Raw genomic sequence first — 18,887 nt, 5'->3', positions numbered from 1 at the left:
AGTGATCATATTTAACAGCTGCATTGTAATGCATATGCTCAAGAGGATAGAGCTACAGTATCGCGTTTACCCTTTTCTTGGCATGTCCTGACCCTTGAGTGCTTACCCATGGAAGCTTTAGTTGCTTTAACATATTTTTTGTATTTCTTTGATTATTTTTAATAAATGAAAAGACCCCAGTTCTCTAATGGGTGCCAGTTGGCAAAGGCCAGCTTGACAAACCGTGGGCTTCGTGGGCATTTGAAGGGTCACTAGTGTCTGTAGGTGTTGCATTGCCAGACCTGGGCACGTAGTTTCTCTTAGAAATGTGCGGTTCAAGGGCTCCTTTACAATCAGGGCCGGCTCCAGGCACTGGCATTCCAAGCTGGTGCTTGGGGCGGCATTCTGCAAGGGGCGGCAGTCCCTGTTGTTTTGCCCCCAAGCAGCGCGCCGAATTGCCGCCACAGACGCTGGGGGCAGTCCATGTGCCCTTAGGGCGGCAGGCACGTTTCCGCGGTGGCGGCAATTCGGGGACAGCTTCTATGTTTAGCTGTCTGGGGCGGCTTCAGCTAAACATAGAAGCTGCAGCCGAATTGCCGCCGCCGCGGAAACGCGCCTGCCGCCCTAAGGGCACACGGACTGCCCCCGCCGCCCGGGGCGGCAATTCGGTGCGCTGCTTGGGGCAACGAAAACTCTAGAGCCGGTCCTGTTTACAATGCACAAACTCCTCCCCCCTGCCTGCTGTGCCGCTCCCTTCTTGTCCCTCAAAACTGGAACTTTTCTCTCCATTTAATTGAAAACATTGTCAGTTTAAATTTGGCAAAAATAATGTCTGCACATTCCAAATAACTCCTCAATGTAGTGGGAGAAACAAGGAGGCTGAATTGCTGGAGCAGAGCGTAGTAAGAGGCAGCAATGAGGCAGGCTCCAACGGCTGATGCTTTGCCAGTCCTCCCTATGGCGGACAGGTGCACATTGTCTCTCTCAGTGCCCACCTCCTAGTGGGGTGAAAAATCTGCTTTACTTGCCCAGGGAACCACTTTCAAACATTTGTTAGTCTGTAAAACCAAACCAAAGTTTTCTGACTTAGCAAGTGCAGTCAGTGAGCAACAGGGCCAGGCCAAGGGTCAGACCTCTCCTCTTTTTGCCACAGCTCTGTTCAGCTCTTTAGAGAAAAGCTATTCCCTTCACTCACCCATAGCTCAGAAACAGCACAAGGGATCCTGGGGAGCTGTGCAGAACTCTTTACCTACCAAGGAGGAGCTGAGTGCTCCCTGCAAAGGCTGGTGGTGGTTAGCTTACAGCAGCACACTATGGTAATGAGGATATGGAAGTAGATATTACCACATCCGAGGTAGAAGCCAAACTCAAACAGCTTAATGGTATGAAATCGGGGGACCCAGATAATCTTCATCCAAGAATATTAAAGGAACTGGCACATGAAATTGCAAGCCCATTAGCAAGAATTTTTAATGAATCAGTAAACTCAGGGGTTGTACCGTACGACTGGAGAATTGCTAACGTAGTTCCTATTTTTAAGAAAGGGAAAAAAGGTGATCCAAGTAACTATAGGCCTGTTAGTTTGACATCTGTAGTATGCAAGGTCTTGGAAAAAATTTTGAAGGAGAAAGTAGTTAAGGACATTGAGGTCAATGGTAAATGAGACAAAATACGACATGGTTTTTACAAAAGGTAGATCGTGCCAAACCAACCTGATCTCCTTCTTTGAGAAGGTAACAAATTTTTTAGAGAAAGGAAACGCAGTGGTTCTAATTTACCTCGATTTCAGTAAGGCATTTGATACAGTTCTACATGGGGAATTATTAGTTAAATTAGAAAAGATGGGGATCAATATGAAAATTGAAAGATGGATAAGGAACTGGTTAAAGGGGAGACTACAACGGGTCGTACTGAAAGGTGAACTGTCAGGCTGGAAGGAGGTTACTAGTGGAGTTCCTCAGGGATCGGTTTTGGGTCCAATCTTATTTAATATTTTTATTACTGACCTTGGCACAAAAAGTGGGAATGTGTTAATAAAGTTTGCGGATGACACAAAGCTGGGAGGTATCGCTAACACAGAGAAGGACCAGGATATCATACAGGAAGATCTGGATGACCTTGTAAACTGGAGTAATAGTAATAGGATGAAATTTAATAGTGAAAAGTGCAAGGTCATGCATTTAGGGATTAATAACAAGAATTTTGGTTATAAATTGGGGACACATCAGTTGGAAGTAACAGAGGAGGAGAAGGACCTTGGAGTATTGGTTGTTCACAGGATGACTATGAGCCACCAATGTGATATGGCCGTTAAAAAAGCTAATGCGGTTTTAAGATGCATCAGGCCAGGTATTTCCAGTAGAGCTAAGGAGGTGTTAGTACCGTTATACAAGGCACTGGTGAGACCTCATCTGGAATACTGTGTGCAGTTCTGGTCTCCCATGTTTAAGAAGGATGAATTCAAACTGGAACAGATACAGAGAAGGGCTACTAGGATGATCTGAGGAATGGAAAACCTGTCTTATGAAAGGAGACTGAAAGAGCTTGGCTTGTTTAGCCTAACCAAAAGAAGGCTGAGGGGAGATATGATTGCTCTCTATAAATATATCGGAGAGGAATTATTTAAGCTTAGTACCAGTGTGGACACAAGAACAAATGGATATAAACTGGACACTAGGAAGTTTAGACTTGAAATTAGACGAAGGTTTCTAACCATTAGAGGAGTGAAGTTCTGGACCAGCCTTCCAAGGGGAGCAGTGGGGCCAAAAGACATATCTGGCTTCAAGACTAAGCTTGATAAGTTTATGGAGGGGACGGTATGATGGGATAGCCTAATTTTGGCAATTAATTGATCTTTGATTATCAGCAGGTAAATATGCCCAATGGTCTGTGATAGGATGTTAGATGGGATGGGGTCTGAGTTACTACAGAGAATTCTTTCCTGGGTGCTGGCTGGTGAGTCTTGCCCACATGCTCAGGGTTTAACTGATCGCCATATTTGGGGTCGGGAAGGAATTTTCCTCCAGGGCAGATTGGCAGAGGCCTTGAAGGTTTTTCGCCTTCCTCTGCAGCGTGGGGCACGGGTCACTTGCTGGAGGATTCTCTGCACGTTGAGGTCTTTAAACCACGATTTGAGGACTTCAATAACTCAGACATAAGTTAAGGGTTTGTTACAGGCGTGGGTGGGTGAGATTCTGTGGCCTGCATTGTGCAGGAGTCAGACTACATGACCATAATGGTTCCTTCTGATCTTAAGTCTATGAGTCTATGAGACAGAGGTCCCCAAACTATGGTGTGCGCACCCCCGGGGGGGTGCGGAGGAACTTTTGAGGGGCATGGCTGGGCCCATGGTGAGCAGGAAGGGAGTGCCACCCAGCTCTGCTGGCCCCAGCTGCCAGGGTCCAGGCTGCCGGTGTCTCAGCTGCCGACCCCACCCTCAGCTATGGCCCCAGTCTTGACCTCCTTACCCCATCTGTCTCCTCTCCCCCCCCCCCGAGCTGCAGCCTCAGCTTGGGGAGTGGAGGGGGTGTGGGTGTGGTAAGGGGGGCAAAAGGTATAAAGTTTGGGGATCACTGTGGTAGGAGCTTCCCAAACACCCAGAAAGTCCCTGCCCCAAAGAGCTCAAAGGACAAAGGAAGATGCTGGGTGCGGGAAGTGAGTATAACACAGGATTAGAGTGATCAGGCTAATGTTCACTGTCCTTGTTCTGCTTTTGTTTAACAAATGTGATACATTTGCCATCCTCCCTCTGTAATTCAGCCCCCTTTCCACCCCATCCCAGCAGTTCCCAGGGGCCTGGACTTGATAAGAAACGAGTGGATAAGTAAGCAGGGACAGAGTTTTGTGAGACCCTGAAAGTAATTGCACAAGCTCTGAAGCTTATCCAGTCTAGAAGGGAGGCAGTCTCGGCGTTCAGGCTGGGGGTCAGAACGGTAGGCAAGGAGGGTGACCTCACCAGCTGGGCTGGATGAAGCAGAGTGAAGGTGTCTCTGATGACATGATGTCAGCAAAGAGGAAGTGCTCAGCAGTGTGATGAGCAGCAGAGCAGGCGAATGGGATGAGGGTGGAGCCGGGCCAACGGGAGGCTGTCGGAGCCCTTGGCAAGGACGGAATCCAGATTCCAGAATGGAGCTGCAAACAGCGGCTGTGAATGATGCACTGAATGAATTGGGAAGAGGAAGAAGAGGAGGGAGATGGGGTAGTAGTTGGAAACGCAGCTGGGCGCAAGGGACACCATGCTGAGCAGGGACTGTTGGGGCCGTGAGGGGAGGGCAGAAGAATCAGACGAGAGGCAGGAGGCGATATGGTCACAGGCACCTGGAGGGGGTTGGAGGAGGGGAGCCTGCAGCTCTAGGGAGAACTGGAGGGTGCTGTCTTGACCCTGCAAGAGAAAAGGGACAGCTCAGGCCCTGGCAGGTGCGTTCTTAACATGGTGTCTGGCAATGGTTCAGAAAGGATGAGACACAAACCAGGGAGGGGGTAAATCAACCTTAACTCCCACCCCCGTCCGCCCCCACGCCGTGCTGTCCTCAGCCCTAATTCCCCCCCCACGCCCTGCTGCCCTCAGCCTTCATCACACCCCCATCCACGCCAGCGCCCTGCTGCCATCAGCCCTAATTCAACACCCCCGTCTGCCTCAGCACCCTGCTGCCCTCAGCCCTAATTCCCCGCCCCCGTCCGCCCCAGCGCCCTGCTGCCCTCAGCCCTAATTCCCCGCCCTCATCCGCCCCAGCGCCCTGCTGCCCTCAGCCTTCATCCCGCCCCCATCCACGCCAGCGCCCTGCTGCCCTCAGCCTTCATCCCACCCCCGTCCGCTGCAGCGCCCTGCCGCCCTCAGCCTTCATCCCGCCCCCGTCCGGGCCAGCGCCCTGCTGCCCTCAGTCTTCATCCTGCCCCCGTCCGCCCCAGGGCCCTGCTGCCCTCAGCCCTAATTCCCCGCCCCCGTCCGCCCCAGTGCCCTGCTGCCCTCAGCCTTCATCCCGCCCCCGTCCGCCCCAGCGCCCTGCTGCCCTCAGCCCTAATTCCCCGCCCCCGTCCGCCCCAGCGCCCTGCTGCCCTCAGCCTTCATCCCGCCCCCGTCCGCCCCAGCGCCCTGCTGCCCTCAGCCTTCATCCCGCCCCCGTCCGCGCCAGCACCATGCTGTTCTCAGCCCTAATTCGCCACCCCGTCCGCCCCAGTGCCCTGCCGCCCTCAGCCTTCATCCCACCCCCGTCCGCCCCCGCGCCCTGCTGCCCCCCGCCCTCCTCCCGCCCCCGTCCGCCCCAGCGCCCTGCTGCCCTCCGCCCTAATGCCCCGCCCCCGTCCACCCCAGCGCCCTGCTGCCCTCAGCCTTCATCCTGCCCCCTGCTGCCCTCAGCCTCCATCCCGTCCCCGTCCGCCGCAGCGCCCTGCTGCCCTCAGCCTTCATCCCGCCCCGTCCGCGCCAGCACCATGCCATTCTCAGCCCTAATTCCCCACCCGTCCGCCCCAGTGCCCTGCTGCTCTCAGCCTTCATCCGCCCCGTCCGCCCCAGCGCCCTGCTGCCCTCAGCCTTCATCCCGCCCCGTCCGCCCAGCGCCCTGCTGCCCTCAGCCCTAATTCCCTGCCCCCGTCCGCCCCAGCGCCCTGCTGCCCTCAGCCTTCATCCCGCCCCCACGCCCTGCTGCCCTCAGCCTTCATCCTGCCCCCGACCGCCCCAGCGCCCTGCTGCCCTCAGCCTTCATCCCGCCCCCGACCGCCCCAGCGCCCTGCTGCCCTCAGCCTTCATCCCGCCCGCGTCCGCGCCAGCGCCCTGCTGCCCTCAGCACTAATTCCCTGCCCCCGTACGCCCCAGCGCCCTGCTGCCCTCAGCCCTAATTCCCCGCCCCCGTCCGCTCCAGTGCCCGGCTGCCCTCAGCCTAATTCCCGCCCCGACCGCCCCCGCGCCCTGCTGCCCTCAGCCTTCATCCCGCCCCCGTCCGCCCCAGCGCCCTGCTGCCCTCAGCCTTCATCCCCCGTCCCCGTCCGGTCCAGCGCCCTGCTGCCCTCAGCCCTAATTCCCCGCCCCCGTCCGCTCCAGCGCCCTGCTGCCCTCAGCCCTAATTCCCCGCCCCCGTCCGCTCCAGCGCCCTGCTGCCCTCAGCCTTCATCCCACCCCCGTCTACCCCAGTGCCCTGCCGCCCTCAGCCTTCATCCCGCCCCCGTCCGGGCCAGCGCCCTGCTGCCCTCAGCCTAATTCCCGCCCCGTCCGCCCCCGCGCCCTGCTGCCCTCAGTCTTCATCCTGCCCCCGTCCGCCCCAGGGCCCTGCTGCCCTCAGCCTTCATCCCGCCCACATCCGCCCCAGCGCCCTGCTGCCCTCAGCCTTCATCCCGCCCCGTCCGCCCCAGCACCCTGCCATTCTCAGCCTAATTCCCCACCCGTCCGCCCCAGTGCCCTGCTGCCTCAGCCTTCATCCCGCCCCGTCCGCACCCGCGCCCTGCCGCCCTCCGCCCTCATTCCCCGCCCCCGTCCGCCCCCGCGCCCTGCTGCCCTCAGCCCTAATTCCCTGCCCGTCCGCCCCAGCGCCCTGCTGCCCTCAGCCTTCATCCCGCCCCAGCGCCCTGCTGCCTCAGCCTTCATCCTGCCCCGTCCGCCCCAGCGCCCTGCTGCCTCAGCCTTCATCCGCCCCCGTCCGCCCCTGCGCCCTGCTGCCCTCAGCCTTCATCCCGTCCCCGTCCGCCCCAGCGCCCTGCTGCCCTCAGCCCTAATTCAACACCCCCATCCGCCCCAGCGCCCTGCTGCCATCAGCCCTAATTCAACACCCCCGTCCGCCCCAGCGCCCTGCTGCCCTCAGCCCTAATTCCCCGCCCCCGTCCGCCCCAGTGCCCTGCTGCCCTCAGCCCTAATTTCCCGCCCCCGTCCGCGCCAGCGCCCGGCTGCCCTCAGCCGTCATCCCCCGTCCCCGTCCGGTCCAGCGCCCTGCTGCCCTCAGCCCTAATTCCCCGCCCCCGTCCGCCCCAGTGCCCTGCTGCCCTCAGCCCTAATTCCCCGCCCCCGTCCGCTCCAGCGCCCTGCTGCCCTCAGCCTTCATCCCGCCCGCGTCCGCGCCAGCGCCCTGCTGCCCTCAGCCTTCATCCCGCCCCTTCTGCCTCAGCGCGCTGCTGCCCTCAGCCCTATTTACCCTCCCCCGTCCGCTCCAGCGCCCTGCTGCCCTCAGTCTTCATCCTGCCCCCGTCCGCCCCAGCCCCCCGCTGCCCTCAGCCTTCATCCCCCGTCCCCGTCCGCTCCAGCGCCCTGCTGCCCTCAGCCTTTATCCCCCCCCCGTCCGCCCCAGCGCCCTGCTGCCCTCAGCCTTCATCCCGCCCCCGTCCGGGCCAGCGCCCTGCTGCCCTCAGCCTAATTCCCCACCCGTCCGCCCCAGTGCCCTGCTGCCCTCAGCCTTCATCCCGCCCCGTCCGCCCCAGCGCCTGCTGCCCTCAGCCTTCATCCGCCCCGTCCGCCAGCACCCTGCTGCCTCAGCCTAATTCGCCACCCGTCCGCCCCAGCGCCCTGCTGCCTCAGCCTTCATCCCGCCCCGCCCGCCCCAGCGCCCTGCTGCCCTCAGCCTTCATCCCGCCCCGTCCGCCCCAGCACCCTGCTGCCCTCAGCCCTAATTCCCGCCCCGTCCGCCCCAGCGCCCTGCTGCCTCAGCCTTCATCCCGCCCCGTCCGCCCCAGCACCCTGCTGCCCTCAGCCTTCATCCCGCCCCCATCTGCCCCAGTGCCCAGCTGCCCTCAGCCTTCATCCCGCCCCCATCCGCCCCAGCGCCCTGCTGCCCTCAGCCTTCATCCCACCCCCGTCCATGCTACCACACTGCTGTCCTCAGCCCTAGCTCCCAGCCCATGTCTATTTCAGCACTGTGCTGATCTCCACCCTTGCACCCCAGCACTATCCTCACCAGCACCTTGCTGACATCGGCCAGAATGCTGATGCTCTAACTGTTTCTCTCTCATTGTCTCACTCTTCAGGGTCTGATAGATACCTAGGACTTAGAGACACCTCCCGGCTGAACAGCCGAGACCCCTCTTCCTGGACAGTGGAGGACGTGATGCATTTCGTACGAGAAGCTGACCCACAGCTGGGACCCCATGCTGATCTCTTTCGAAAACACGTAAATATATCTGTGTGTATGTCCAGCTGGAGGGCCGGATACTCCCGGTGTAAATCAGGGTGCTCCAGTGACGCTAACTCTCACAGTCATAGAGATGGAGGCAGAAAAGCCCAGTTAGATGCTGATGTCCAGCTCTCTGGCCAGTGCAGGGTCACCTCCAATATACCTTTACTAGGGCTGTGTTTGGAGAGATCTAACCTAGCCTTGCCCCGGTGAGAGGTGGCATCATTTCCTCAAGTGATGTAAACATCTGTGTGTATCTCCTGAGAGACAGGGCAGAGCATTGACAAGCTCTCCAAGGCTGTGAACCTGGGCAGGCATTCCAGCTCTCAGCTGGGATCGGACCCAGAGTCTTCAGCACCGAAAAAGCCTGTGCCACTTATTATTTACTCCCTTTACTGAAATAATGGTCACTCCTGGAACCTTGAAATGCACCTCCCCTGCAGGGAAATGTCTCCTTCATGGTGAATCCCATTGAATGACAGCAAATTGCTGGTCAAAAGACCCTTCCTCCCCCACAGGACAGGTTTGTGTGTCTTTGTGTAGCTCTGTTAAATGTAAAACCCTGCAGTAATTCAGTAATATGGTTAAAATTACAACAAGGGTGGAAACCCCAGCCCTAAGGTTCCAGCAGGCACTTTGTTACTTTCTACTATCCTTTCACATCCTAAATGGTAATGCAGGTGCAGCCAGAAAAACAAGACAAGACCGTGCTGCGTGCACCTGAACCTGGGAGGTGCTGAGCACCTGGCCGTGTTCCAGCAGAGCATTTAAGCACATGCTGAATTCCAAGTGGTGCTACTCAGATGCTTACGTGCTCTCCGGGAATGGGGCTGGAATCCCCAGCAGGCCTTACGCTCCCTGAGGGCAGGTTGCAGCTGCAGGTTGAAAGTTGCATGTCCTGACTGCTGGTGACTTTCTTAAATTTCGTGATCTCGTCCGTTTGAGGAGGCACGTTGGCAGCTGCTGCTGCTTGGTGGGAGACACTTCTATCAGTTGACAGTACAGATGGCTCTGAAATGGGAAGATACTTCTCAAATTATATGAGAAGAGTGCCTGGTGCTTTACCAAGAGTTAACGCCACAGGCGCTGGGTCTACAGTTCTGAGAAATGTTTTCATGACAAAAAAAAGTGACTATTTGCAGGATAGTGCAGATTGGACCGAAAGTTTCAGAGCCCTCAAATCACAGTAGCTGTTGGTTGGGTTTAGGTTGAGTGGTTGTTTGTTAGAGGATTTTTGTGTGTGTGTTTCAGTGAGGCATCTAAAATCTGCCCCCTGGAAACTGTCCCATTGGCAGCCTCTTGTCCCTTCAGAGCTCGTGGCCTAGCCAGGCACAGAGAATGATGAGTGATGATGTCACAAGGTGGGGGCCAGTAATAAGTTGCTAAATTTAGCAGATGCCCACTGAGCGTGCTCAGAAGTGATTCTTCAGTCACTTGGAACTGGGTGTTCCCACCCTCTCGCGCTGAGGGAGGGTTTTGTCCAGCTCAGGTTTCACGCCTCAGGCACGTTTGACATACATGGTGTGGGACTGGCTGACAATGTGGACTGTAGCCGGACTCTGCCTCCAGCGGGGGGAATCACAGGAAGTGAAGCTTGCTCAGCCTTTCCAGAAACCTGCCCCTGCCAGGCAGAGACCTGCTGCTGAGGGGGTTGAATGTTTGTTCCCTTAGGCTACAGCCTGAAATTAAAGGGGGGGACATTGATGTTTGTGTCTGGCCACCCTGGGGTGAGCTGACAGTTGTATCAGCTCACCCATGCTCAGCATTCAATGCAGGCAGCCCCTCAGCAGTGCTTTGAGCCTTAGGTCTCGTGGAAGCAAGTAGTGATTCCGGTCAGCTCCTCTTCCCACTGGGAGAGCTTTGCCTGCTGCCCAGGAAGGGCTAGATCGGGGGAGGTGGGGGATAGTAAATAAACCCGAAACAAAGGAGAACAATTGTGGGGTTAAGGCACTGGACTGGGAGTCAGGAGGCCAAGGTTCAATTCCTGGCTGTGCCACAGATCCGCTGTGTGGCCTTAGGCAACTCCCCTGATCAGTCCATGCCTCTGTTTGCTCACTGCTGAACGGGGAGGGCAGCCTTTGGCTCCCGTGCATGGGGTGCAGGGAGGCTAAAGTGAGTGATGCTTGTAAGTGTGTGAAATGCTTGGGTGAAAGGCGCTACAAAAGTGCAGGTTAATGCAGTTAATAACCATGGGAAGTAAAGAACTCCAGCAGCATTGCACCCTGGCTGGCTCTGGCCTGTCTCTTGGACAGACCCACCTCAGAAGAACCAGGATTTTAAATCCCGTCTTTGGACAGACTTCTCTCCGAGTGAGGGACAGAGGGGGAATCTGAAGATGAAAACATCATTAGACAAAGCCCATAAAGTAATTCATTCTACTCCTCAAAATAGCACAAGCCCAAAGTGCTTGTGGGATGGAATTTGGTGTTGACACAAGCCAACATCCCTGTTCGGCTGTCTTGTGGGAGTCCTCAGAGTAGCTGTTTAATCAGTTTCATGATCACATTCACCTTTGTACTTTCAGAGTTCATTGGGGGGGCATGTCGGCTTTCCCTGCTAACCCCCACTGCACGCTGCCAGCCCTTCCTCAGGAGTGAAGGGAAAAGGCAGAAACTTGGGGTTTAGCAGCCACTGCCCAGACCTGACAAGGCCCCAAGCATCCAGCATGTTACTTCCCTTTCCCCTGGCAGTCACCCACCTGCGCGTGGCACCACAGCAATGGCTGACATGGAAGCGGGGTTCCGCCTGGGCGTGGCAGGAGGCACATTCTCTTTCCTGACTTCCTCCTACGCAGTAGTGGCTACAAGAGCCTTGTTTCTCGCTGGTTTCACAGAGACGTGAGGCTGCTCTTTGCAGGGACAAACCTGGGTATCTTTAGGAACAGCTGGAAACAAAGGGTGGGGGGGGGAGTCAGTATCATGTGGGCAGCCAGGTGGGTCTTTAACAGCCCCCATGGGCCACAGACCACAGCTTCGAGCTGCTTTAGTGCATGCCCCGAGAGCCCTCAAATACCCCCGGTCCCCCCTTATGAATGGAGCAAACCATCCCTGTTGTCTAACAGCCCCAGCCATGGCATGCATTGAGTGTCCTTGATCAGCCCCCGGGGGAGAGCTGAGAGGCAGCAGACAGAGGAAGATTTAGCAGCTGTGATTTCCTTGTGGGGCTGAGGATGAGGGGGGGAGACGGAGGGTGTCACTGCAAGGAATGTCCTGCTCTCTTGGACCCTGTCGTTCTCCTTCTAAACGGCAGCCCCTCCCCACCAGGCAGTGCCACCGGAGCCAGCCTCACAGTAGGAATTACCTGCCCCCCGGTATGTCGGGTCATTCTCGCTGGGCCCAGGGCGGGCAGGTGGGAAGGATTCCTGCCCGTCGGAGTGGCTGGGCTGGGTTGGTGGGAGCTGCAGGGCAGTGAGTAGGGAGGGAAAGCCTTGGGAATGGCTGACACAGACGCTTGCTGGGCTGGCGTCAGTCGAGTGTTCCCATGGGGTTTATAAGAACCTAGTGAATTGTAGGGAAGGAAAACCTGCCCAGCCCTGGCGCCAGCGTCCTTTAGTGCCGCCCCCACGGTACTCTTGGGAGAGTGAGTTCCAGGGGTGCCCTGGCTAAGCCTGGCAGTGATTTGGGGCTAGTGATGGCGCCAGGCAGTGCCAGGTTTGCAGGGCAGAGCAGGCCTCGCTAACGCTGACCTTCTCTTGCTCCCTGGTGCCAGGAGATTGACGGCAAAGCCATGCTCCTGCTGCGGAGCGACATGATGATGAAGTACATGGGGCTGAAGCTGGGTCCGGCGCTGAAGCTCACCTACCACATCGACAAACTTAAGCAAGGCAAGTTCTGAGAGGACTGTTTGCGGGACAGCCCATGAGAATGCCGGGCTCCTGGCCACAGCCAGTCGCGCCCCCCTGCAGACTGGTACGCATGCATACACCGCCGGCAGACACGGCCCAGAAACGCCTGCAGATCACTACATGGATCCACCAACCCCCCCCCTCCACTGTCAGGAGCACAGTGGGCACGTGAAGGGAGACAGACAATTTGTTGGCTCCCCAGGGACCAAACAGAGCTTGACTCATGGACTTCCTGACGCAAACAGACGAACCCTTTCCGTGCTCCTGCGCTGACGCTCGACTGCAGAGCCCAGTCCCTCTGCACCCAAGGGGACGAAGACACGCTGTGTTTCGCAGAGTTCTTCAGCGCCCTGGGCTTCTGTGGTGCTGGATCCTTTCTCCTTTGTTCCCCTGCAGGAGTGCGACTCTCTCATGTCTTTCCTCTGCCCCGGTTCCCTTGTCTCTCCTGGCTGTCTGGTCCGGCCTAGCCTTGTTTCCTCGCTCTATATCAGATGGACAGCTCTGCTGCAGATGCTACGCTGCTGGCATTTTCCATGCCGCCATGCCAGGCTGGGCAGGACAGGCTGTGAGAACCCAACTCCTGGAGTAACACTATGGCAAGCTTAAAAGACTGTGCACCCTGTTCCCAGCCTTCTGTGAAGGGCTGTGTGCCGGGGACTGCAGCCCAGAGCATGGTCACACAAGCCTGCTAGTCCTGCTGTCTTGACAGAGCAGCCTTTCCTCCTGCCCCGGGGGCCCGTAGCTGGTGGACTTCCTCATGCTGGCGATGCCAAGGTGGCAATTCCTTTGTATTTATTTCTGACAAGGAGGGAAGCTCAGCTGGGGCAGACACAGACTGATGCCTTCCCAGTTAGCATGGGCTGTGGGCTAGGAGGGCTGGGCGCCCTGTTGAATTCTCTCTTTTTAAGGTGTCATCTGTTTAGGAAACAACAATGAAATGTTTTTGTATCTATTATGAAATCGCAACCCTCAGAGCTCTTTACCCAGCAATGTAAAGGTTCGTCTGTCCAGATGGTACTGTTAGAATGGCCTTACCTCTCCATTTCATTCTGTCAACCATCAGCAGGTTCCAGGGGTGTGTGACCAGGGCTGGCTGTGTGACAGCAGGATCACAAGTTCGGGGAAGGCGTCCCTCTCTCTGCCCTTCCTGGGCCTGTCCCAGCTCCCGCCCGGCACAGCTTGTTTCAAGCTGTTTAATGTATTTATTTGTGATGGCACTTGAGCAGTGACCCACTGTCCCATGTCTGAGTTGCTGCAGCTGTAGAGAAATGAGGTGGAGAAGAACCTAGCCAGGTGCCCTGCACCTGCCATGGGGCAGGAACCTGCTCCCTAGGAAGCCAACGGAACTTTTTCATGAACTCCGATGGGAGCAGGCTCTTCATCACAGCTGTTAGAGCCCTGCAATGGAAAACAAGGGCTGGGTAATACCCCGCACAATCTCACTGCCTGGTATGTGACAAGCAGAGGGAAGAGCTGCCATGCCTCTTGGTGTGCCCATGAGTCAGCTCCGAGGGCAGGGTGGGGCTTGAGCACTGGCCTGCTAGCCATACGCTGAGAACATGGCCCAAAGGGACAGGCTGTAGGGAAATGTCCATCACAAGCACTTCTTTCCTCTCCTGCCTTTCCCTCTTGCCGTCTGTCCTCCCCCCGCCAGGGGCTCCCTGGGTCAGAGTGCCACGGGAGCTCTTATGTGGCTCTGCTTTACCCCTAAGGGGAAATTGGAAAGAAAACCCAAACGTAATAAAAGGCTATTTGTAAAACAAGGTCTCTGCTAAATCCTAGCGGCTGTCCCCAGCACAGCATGACGAACCGGGCGAGGGGCTCGGCCTCGTCGCTGTCCCATGGCCAGCGGCAGCACAGAAACCTCCTCCTTGGTTTTCACGTTTCCTTTGCTGCTGTCCGGCTGCAGACGGGCCTCTCTCAGGCAGGTCCCAATGCAGTGCAGCCAGCGCTCTCCTCTGCACTTACTTTATGTTGAGTTGTTTATAAATAAAAGAATAACCACGTTCCTTGGCTGGCTTTGTCAGGTGGTTAGAGAGGCCCATTCTACAGGGCTGTCAGCCCCCCATGCAACCAGGGAGCTCCGCACCCAAGGCGAGCAGGGGTCTGCCCCTGCACAGTTGCTTCTCCACGAGGGAGGGCGCTCTCTGCTGCTGGAAGCATGTTCTGCCGGAGGCTGCAGGCACATACAGATAGGAATGAGCCATTGGCAGGCTCCAGCCCAGTCCTGCTCCTCCATGATTTGTACATCCGGCTCCTGAGTATTTACACCTTTGAAACTACTGCAGCCAATGCAACCCAAGGAAGCTGCCCGGCCAGTCTGGGAGAGCTGTCTGCCTGCAGCAGCAGCTCGCCTGACTTGGGATCACAGAACTGAAGTTCCCAGTAGTAGATTGTGATTAATCCCTGAATCCTTTTATACTCTGTCATTGTCTTTTCTGCCCCTCTCATCACCTCCTTCTGCACCTGGGGGAGCCCCAGGCATCTCAGGTAATTGACAGGCAGCAGGCCAGTCATTCCCAGGCCTGAGCTGTGAGGTGGGGAATGAGCTGGGGTACTTGCTGCGTTGCCTGGCCCCTGCTTCCCTCCTCTGTGTGCTGCTGTTGCAACGCTGGGCCCGGTGAGAGTGTTGGCCAAGCTGGGCTGCACAGGGAGCTCTAATCCCAGACCTGCTCTGGTAAGTGCAGTCGATTTACAGGGGGCTCTTTCCACCAGAATGTCTGGCCACACATCCTGCGCATCCCAGCACGCCAGCCATGCACCTTCCCTGCCCAGAGCTCCTTTCCCTGGCTGTTCGGCTGCAGAGCCTCCCACGGCGGCTGCCCAGTGCCCCAACTGCCTTGTCCAGGGCAACTCCCTGTTGGGATTTCATCACCAAAGCCATGTGGTGAGGGGCACAGAACAGGCAGGGTCCAAGTGCCCTGCATTGCTCACGCTTGGGGACTTGTGACGTCACAGAATCTCAGGGTTGGAAGGGACCTCAGGAGGTATCTAGTCCAGCCCCTGCTCAAAGCAGGACCAACCCCAGCTAAATCCCCAAGTGGCCCCCTCAAGGACTGAACTCACAACCCTGGGCTTAGCAGGCCAATGCTCAAACCACTGAGCTATTCCTCCCCTGTGCTGCTATCACCTCGCCTCTGGGCGGGGCGAGCTTCCCGCCCCACCGCTGTGTGAGCCGCTGAGGCGTTCTGCACGTGGCGTCGCGGTGCCAGGAAGGGGTTGCTCAGTCTCAGGAGCTGGGCCGAGAACTGATTTTGCCACAGACCAGCAGGAGGTGACAGCCAGTAATGGGGCAGCCTTTCCTCTGGCCTCGCCCGCCCCGCCCCCTCCCAGGGCGTGATCCTCCTGGCGTGGTGACAGGAGGGGAGACCCTCGCAGAGCTCGAGGCAGCGCCAGTCCCAGGACTAGGCTCAGCAGCGCTGGCAGCTGGTGCTGTGATTGCAGAGCTGGTTCCCCTCGGCGGCGGGGGATGTGCTCTGAGGCACCCACCCTGGGGAGCTTTGCTGGTCGCCCCTGGGTTAGCCGCAGCAACCCCCGCCCCCGGCCCTGAAACCCTCGTCCTCCCGCGCGGCTCGGCTCCTTCCGCCGACCTGACCCTCTCTCCGCTGCTTCCACGACTACAGATGATCGCTGCGCTGCTCTGCCCCCGCTCGCCCCGGGACCCCCCCTCGCCCCGGGACCCCCGCCTCCCCCTGCACCCACTCGTCTGCCTCGCCCGGCACCCCGTGTCCCCTCTCGCCCGGGACTCCCTTGCCCCGGCACCCCGTGTCCCCCTCGCCCGGCACCCCCACCTCCCCTGCACCGCTCGTCCCCTCGCCCGGGACCCCGCCTCCCCGCACCCACTCGTCCGCCTCGCCCGGCACCCCGTGTCCCCCTCGCCCTGGGACCCCGCCTCCCTCCTGTGTCCCCCCTGCCCGGCACCCCGTGTCCCCTCGCCCCAGGACCCCGCCTCCCCGCACCCGCTCGTCCCCCTCGCCCGGGACCCCTGCCTCCCCGCACCCACTCGTCCCCCTCGCCCCAGGACCCCGCCTCCCCGCACCCACTCGTCCGCCCTTGCCCCGACACCCCGTGTCCCCCTCGCCCGGGACCCCGCCTCCCCTGCACCCGCTTGACCGCCTCGCCCGGCACACCCGCCTCCCCTGTGTCCCCCTCGCCCGGGACCCCGCCTCCCCTGTGTCCCCTCGCCCGGCACCCCGTGTCCCCCTCGCTCTGGCACCCCGCCTCCCCGCACCCGCTCGTCCGCCTCGCCCGGCACCCCGTGTCCCCCTCGCCCCAGGACCCCGCCTCCCCGCACCCGCTCGTCCACCCCCACCTCCCTCCTGCACCTTCTCGTCCGCCCTCGCCCCAGCACCCCCACCTCACCCCCTAGTCCCCCTTCGCCCCGGGACCCCCGCCTCCCCCCTGCACCCCCTTGTCCGCCCTCTCCCCGGCACCCCCGCCTCACCCCCATGTCCCTCCTCGTCCCGGGACCCCGCCTCCCCTGCACCCCTCATCCGCCTCACCCCAGCACCCCTCCTCGCCCCGCCTCCCCTGCACCTTCTCGTCCATCCTCGCCCAACACCCCGCCTCCCCTGCACCTCCTCGTCCGCCTCGCCCTGACATCCCCATCTCGCCCGCCTCCCCTGCACCCCTTGTCCACCCTCGCCCGACACCCCAACCTCCCCACCTCCCCTGCATCTCCTCGTCGGCCCTTGCCCCGACACCCCAACCTCACCCCACCTCTCCCCTGCATCTCCTCGCGTCGGCCTCGCCCGGCACCCCACCTCACCCCTGCCTCCCCTGCACCCCGTCGTCCGCCCTCGCCCCAGCTCCCCACCTTGCCCCTGCCTCCCCTGCACCCCATCGTCCGCCTCGCCCGAGCTCCCCACCTTGCCCCGCCTCCCCGTGTCCCTCCTCGCCCCAGGACCCCACCTCACCCCTTATCCCACCTCACCCCAGGACCCCGTGTCCCCTGCACCCCTCATCTGCCCTCGCCTGGCACCCCACCTCGCCCGGCACCCCTGCCTCCCCTGCACCCCCTCATCTGCCCTCACCACAGCACCCCACCTGCCCCGGCCTACCCCTGCACCCACTCGTCCGCCTCACCCCAACACCCCACCTCACCCCCATGTCCCCTCGTCCCGGGACCCCTGCCTCCCCTGCACCCTGCACCCCTCGTCCACCTCGCCCGAACATCCCCACCTCGCCCCGCCTCCCCCCTGCACCCCCTTGTCCACCTCGCCCGGCACCCCAACCTCACCCCACCTCCCCTGCATCTCCTCATCCACCCTTGCCCGACATCGCCCACCTCCCCCGCCTCCACCCTGCACCCTTGTCCACCTCGCCCGGCACCCCAACCTCACCCCACCTCCCCTGCATCTCCTTGTCGGCCCTCACCCTGGCACCCCACCTCGCCCCTGCCTCCCCTGCACCCGTCATCCGCCCTCGCCCCAGCTCTCCCACCTTGCCCCTGCCTCCCACCCGTGTCCCTCCTCGCCCCAGGACCCCACCTCATCCCCTTATCCCACCTCGCCCCAGGACCCCGTGTCCCCTGCACCCCTCATCTGCCTCGCCCTGGCACCCCACCTCGCCCTGGGACCCCGCACCCGCTCGTCCACCCTCGCCCTGACACCCCACCTCACCCCCATGTCCCCTCGTCCCGGGACCCCTGCCTTCCCCTGCACCCCTCATCTGCCCTCACCCCAACAGCCCCACCTCGCCCCTGCTTCCTCCTGCACCCCTCATCCACCCTTGCCCCAGCTCCCTCACCTTGCCCCGCCTCCCCCGTGTCCCCTCGTCCCGGGACCCCTGCCTTCCCCTGCACCCCTCATCTGCCCTCGCCCCGACAGCCCCACCTCAGCCATTTGTCCCCTCACCCCAGGACCCCATCTCCCCACCTCCCCGCACTCCCTCGCAGCACCCCACCTCACCCACGTGTCTCTCCCTCGCCCGGGACCCCGCCTCCCCTTGCACCCCTCGTCCGCCTCACCCTGGCACCCCCACCTCGCCCCACCTCCCCTGCACCCCTCGTCCACCTGGCCCCAGCACCCCACCTCACCCTTTTGTCCCCTCACCCCAGCACCCCACCTCACCCCCGTGCCTACTGTAGCCCTGGCACCCGCACCTCACCCCACGTTCCCCTCGCCCCAGCACCCCTGCCCCGCCTTGCCCTAGCACCCCACATCTGCCTTGACCCCACATCCGCCCTTACCTGGCACCCCACCTCATCCCCGCATAAGCCCTCACCCTAGTGCCCCCACTTCCACCTCGCCCCAGCACCCACCTCACTCCCTGCACCCCGGCACCCCTCATCCGCCTCACCCGGCACCTCCACCTTGCCCCACGTCCCCTCCCCTGGCACCTCGCATCCCCTTGCCCGGCACCCTCATCTGCCCTGGCACCCCACCTCACCCACGCATCCCACCTCACCCCATGTCCACCCTTGTCCGGCATCCCCATGTCACCCCCGCATCCGCCTCCTCATCCCACTCCAGATCCCTGCATGCACCCGTTCCTCCTTGCCCCTCGCCTATCACCCCTGCCTCCGCCCTGTCCCTATCGTCAGCCCTCCCCGTGAACCCCACACCATCCCCTGCATCTCCCCTCCTCCCCACTCTTCACCCCTGCACCCATTCCTGCCCCTTCTCGTATCTCCCCAGCACCCCTGCAACCATCCTCGTCCCCTCAGCCCTCCATCTCCCCTCCCCTCCTCTCTTCACCCCTGCACCCATTCCTGCCCCTCCTCGTATCTCCCCAGCACCCCTGCAGCCATCTCGTCCCCTCAGCCCTCCATCTCCCCTCCCCTCCTCCCGCTCTTCACCCCCTGCACCCATTCCTGCCCCCGCCTCAGATCTGCCCAGCACCCCTGCAGCCATCCTCGTCCCCTAGGCCCTCCATCTCCCCCTCCTCACTCTTCACCACCTGCACCCATTCCTGCCCCCTCCACATATCTCCCCAGCACCCCAGCAGCCATCCTCGTCCCCTCGGCCCTCCAT

At 60.2% G+C, this 18,887-nt stretch overlaps 1 protein-coding gene across 13 annotated transcripts in view; it reads left to right on the top strand.

Annotated features, from left to right (window-relative positions):
• SCMH1 (Scm polycomb group protein homolog 1) overlaps nt 1–13,922 on the top strand; it is a 293,217-nt gene extending 279,295 nt beyond the window's left edge. For all 13 annotated transcript variants that reach the window (XM_039511323.1, XM_039511319.1, XM_039511322.1 and 10 more), the window contains 2 exons: nt 7,924–8,066; nt 11,778–13,922. In XM_039511323.1, coding sequence (XP_039367257.1) covers nt 7,924–8,066; nt 11,778–11,903 — 269 coding nt within the window. In that variant the 3' untranslated portion in view covers nt 11,904–13,922. The remainder of the gene's footprint in view (nt 1–7,923; nt 8,067–11,777) is intronic.
• Nucleotides 13,923–18,887: the final 4,965 nt, after the last annotated feature.

Source organism: Mauremys reevesii, linkage group 23 (genome assembly GCF_016161935.1).
Source record: "Mauremys reevesii isolate NIE-2019 linkage group 23, ASM1616193v1, whole genome shotgun sequence".
NCBI lineage: Eukaryota > Metazoa > Chordata > Testudines > Geoemydidae > Mauremys > Mauremys reevesii.
Note: the sequence above shows the minus strand (reverse complement) of the source record. Positions and strands in the feature narration are given on the sequence as shown.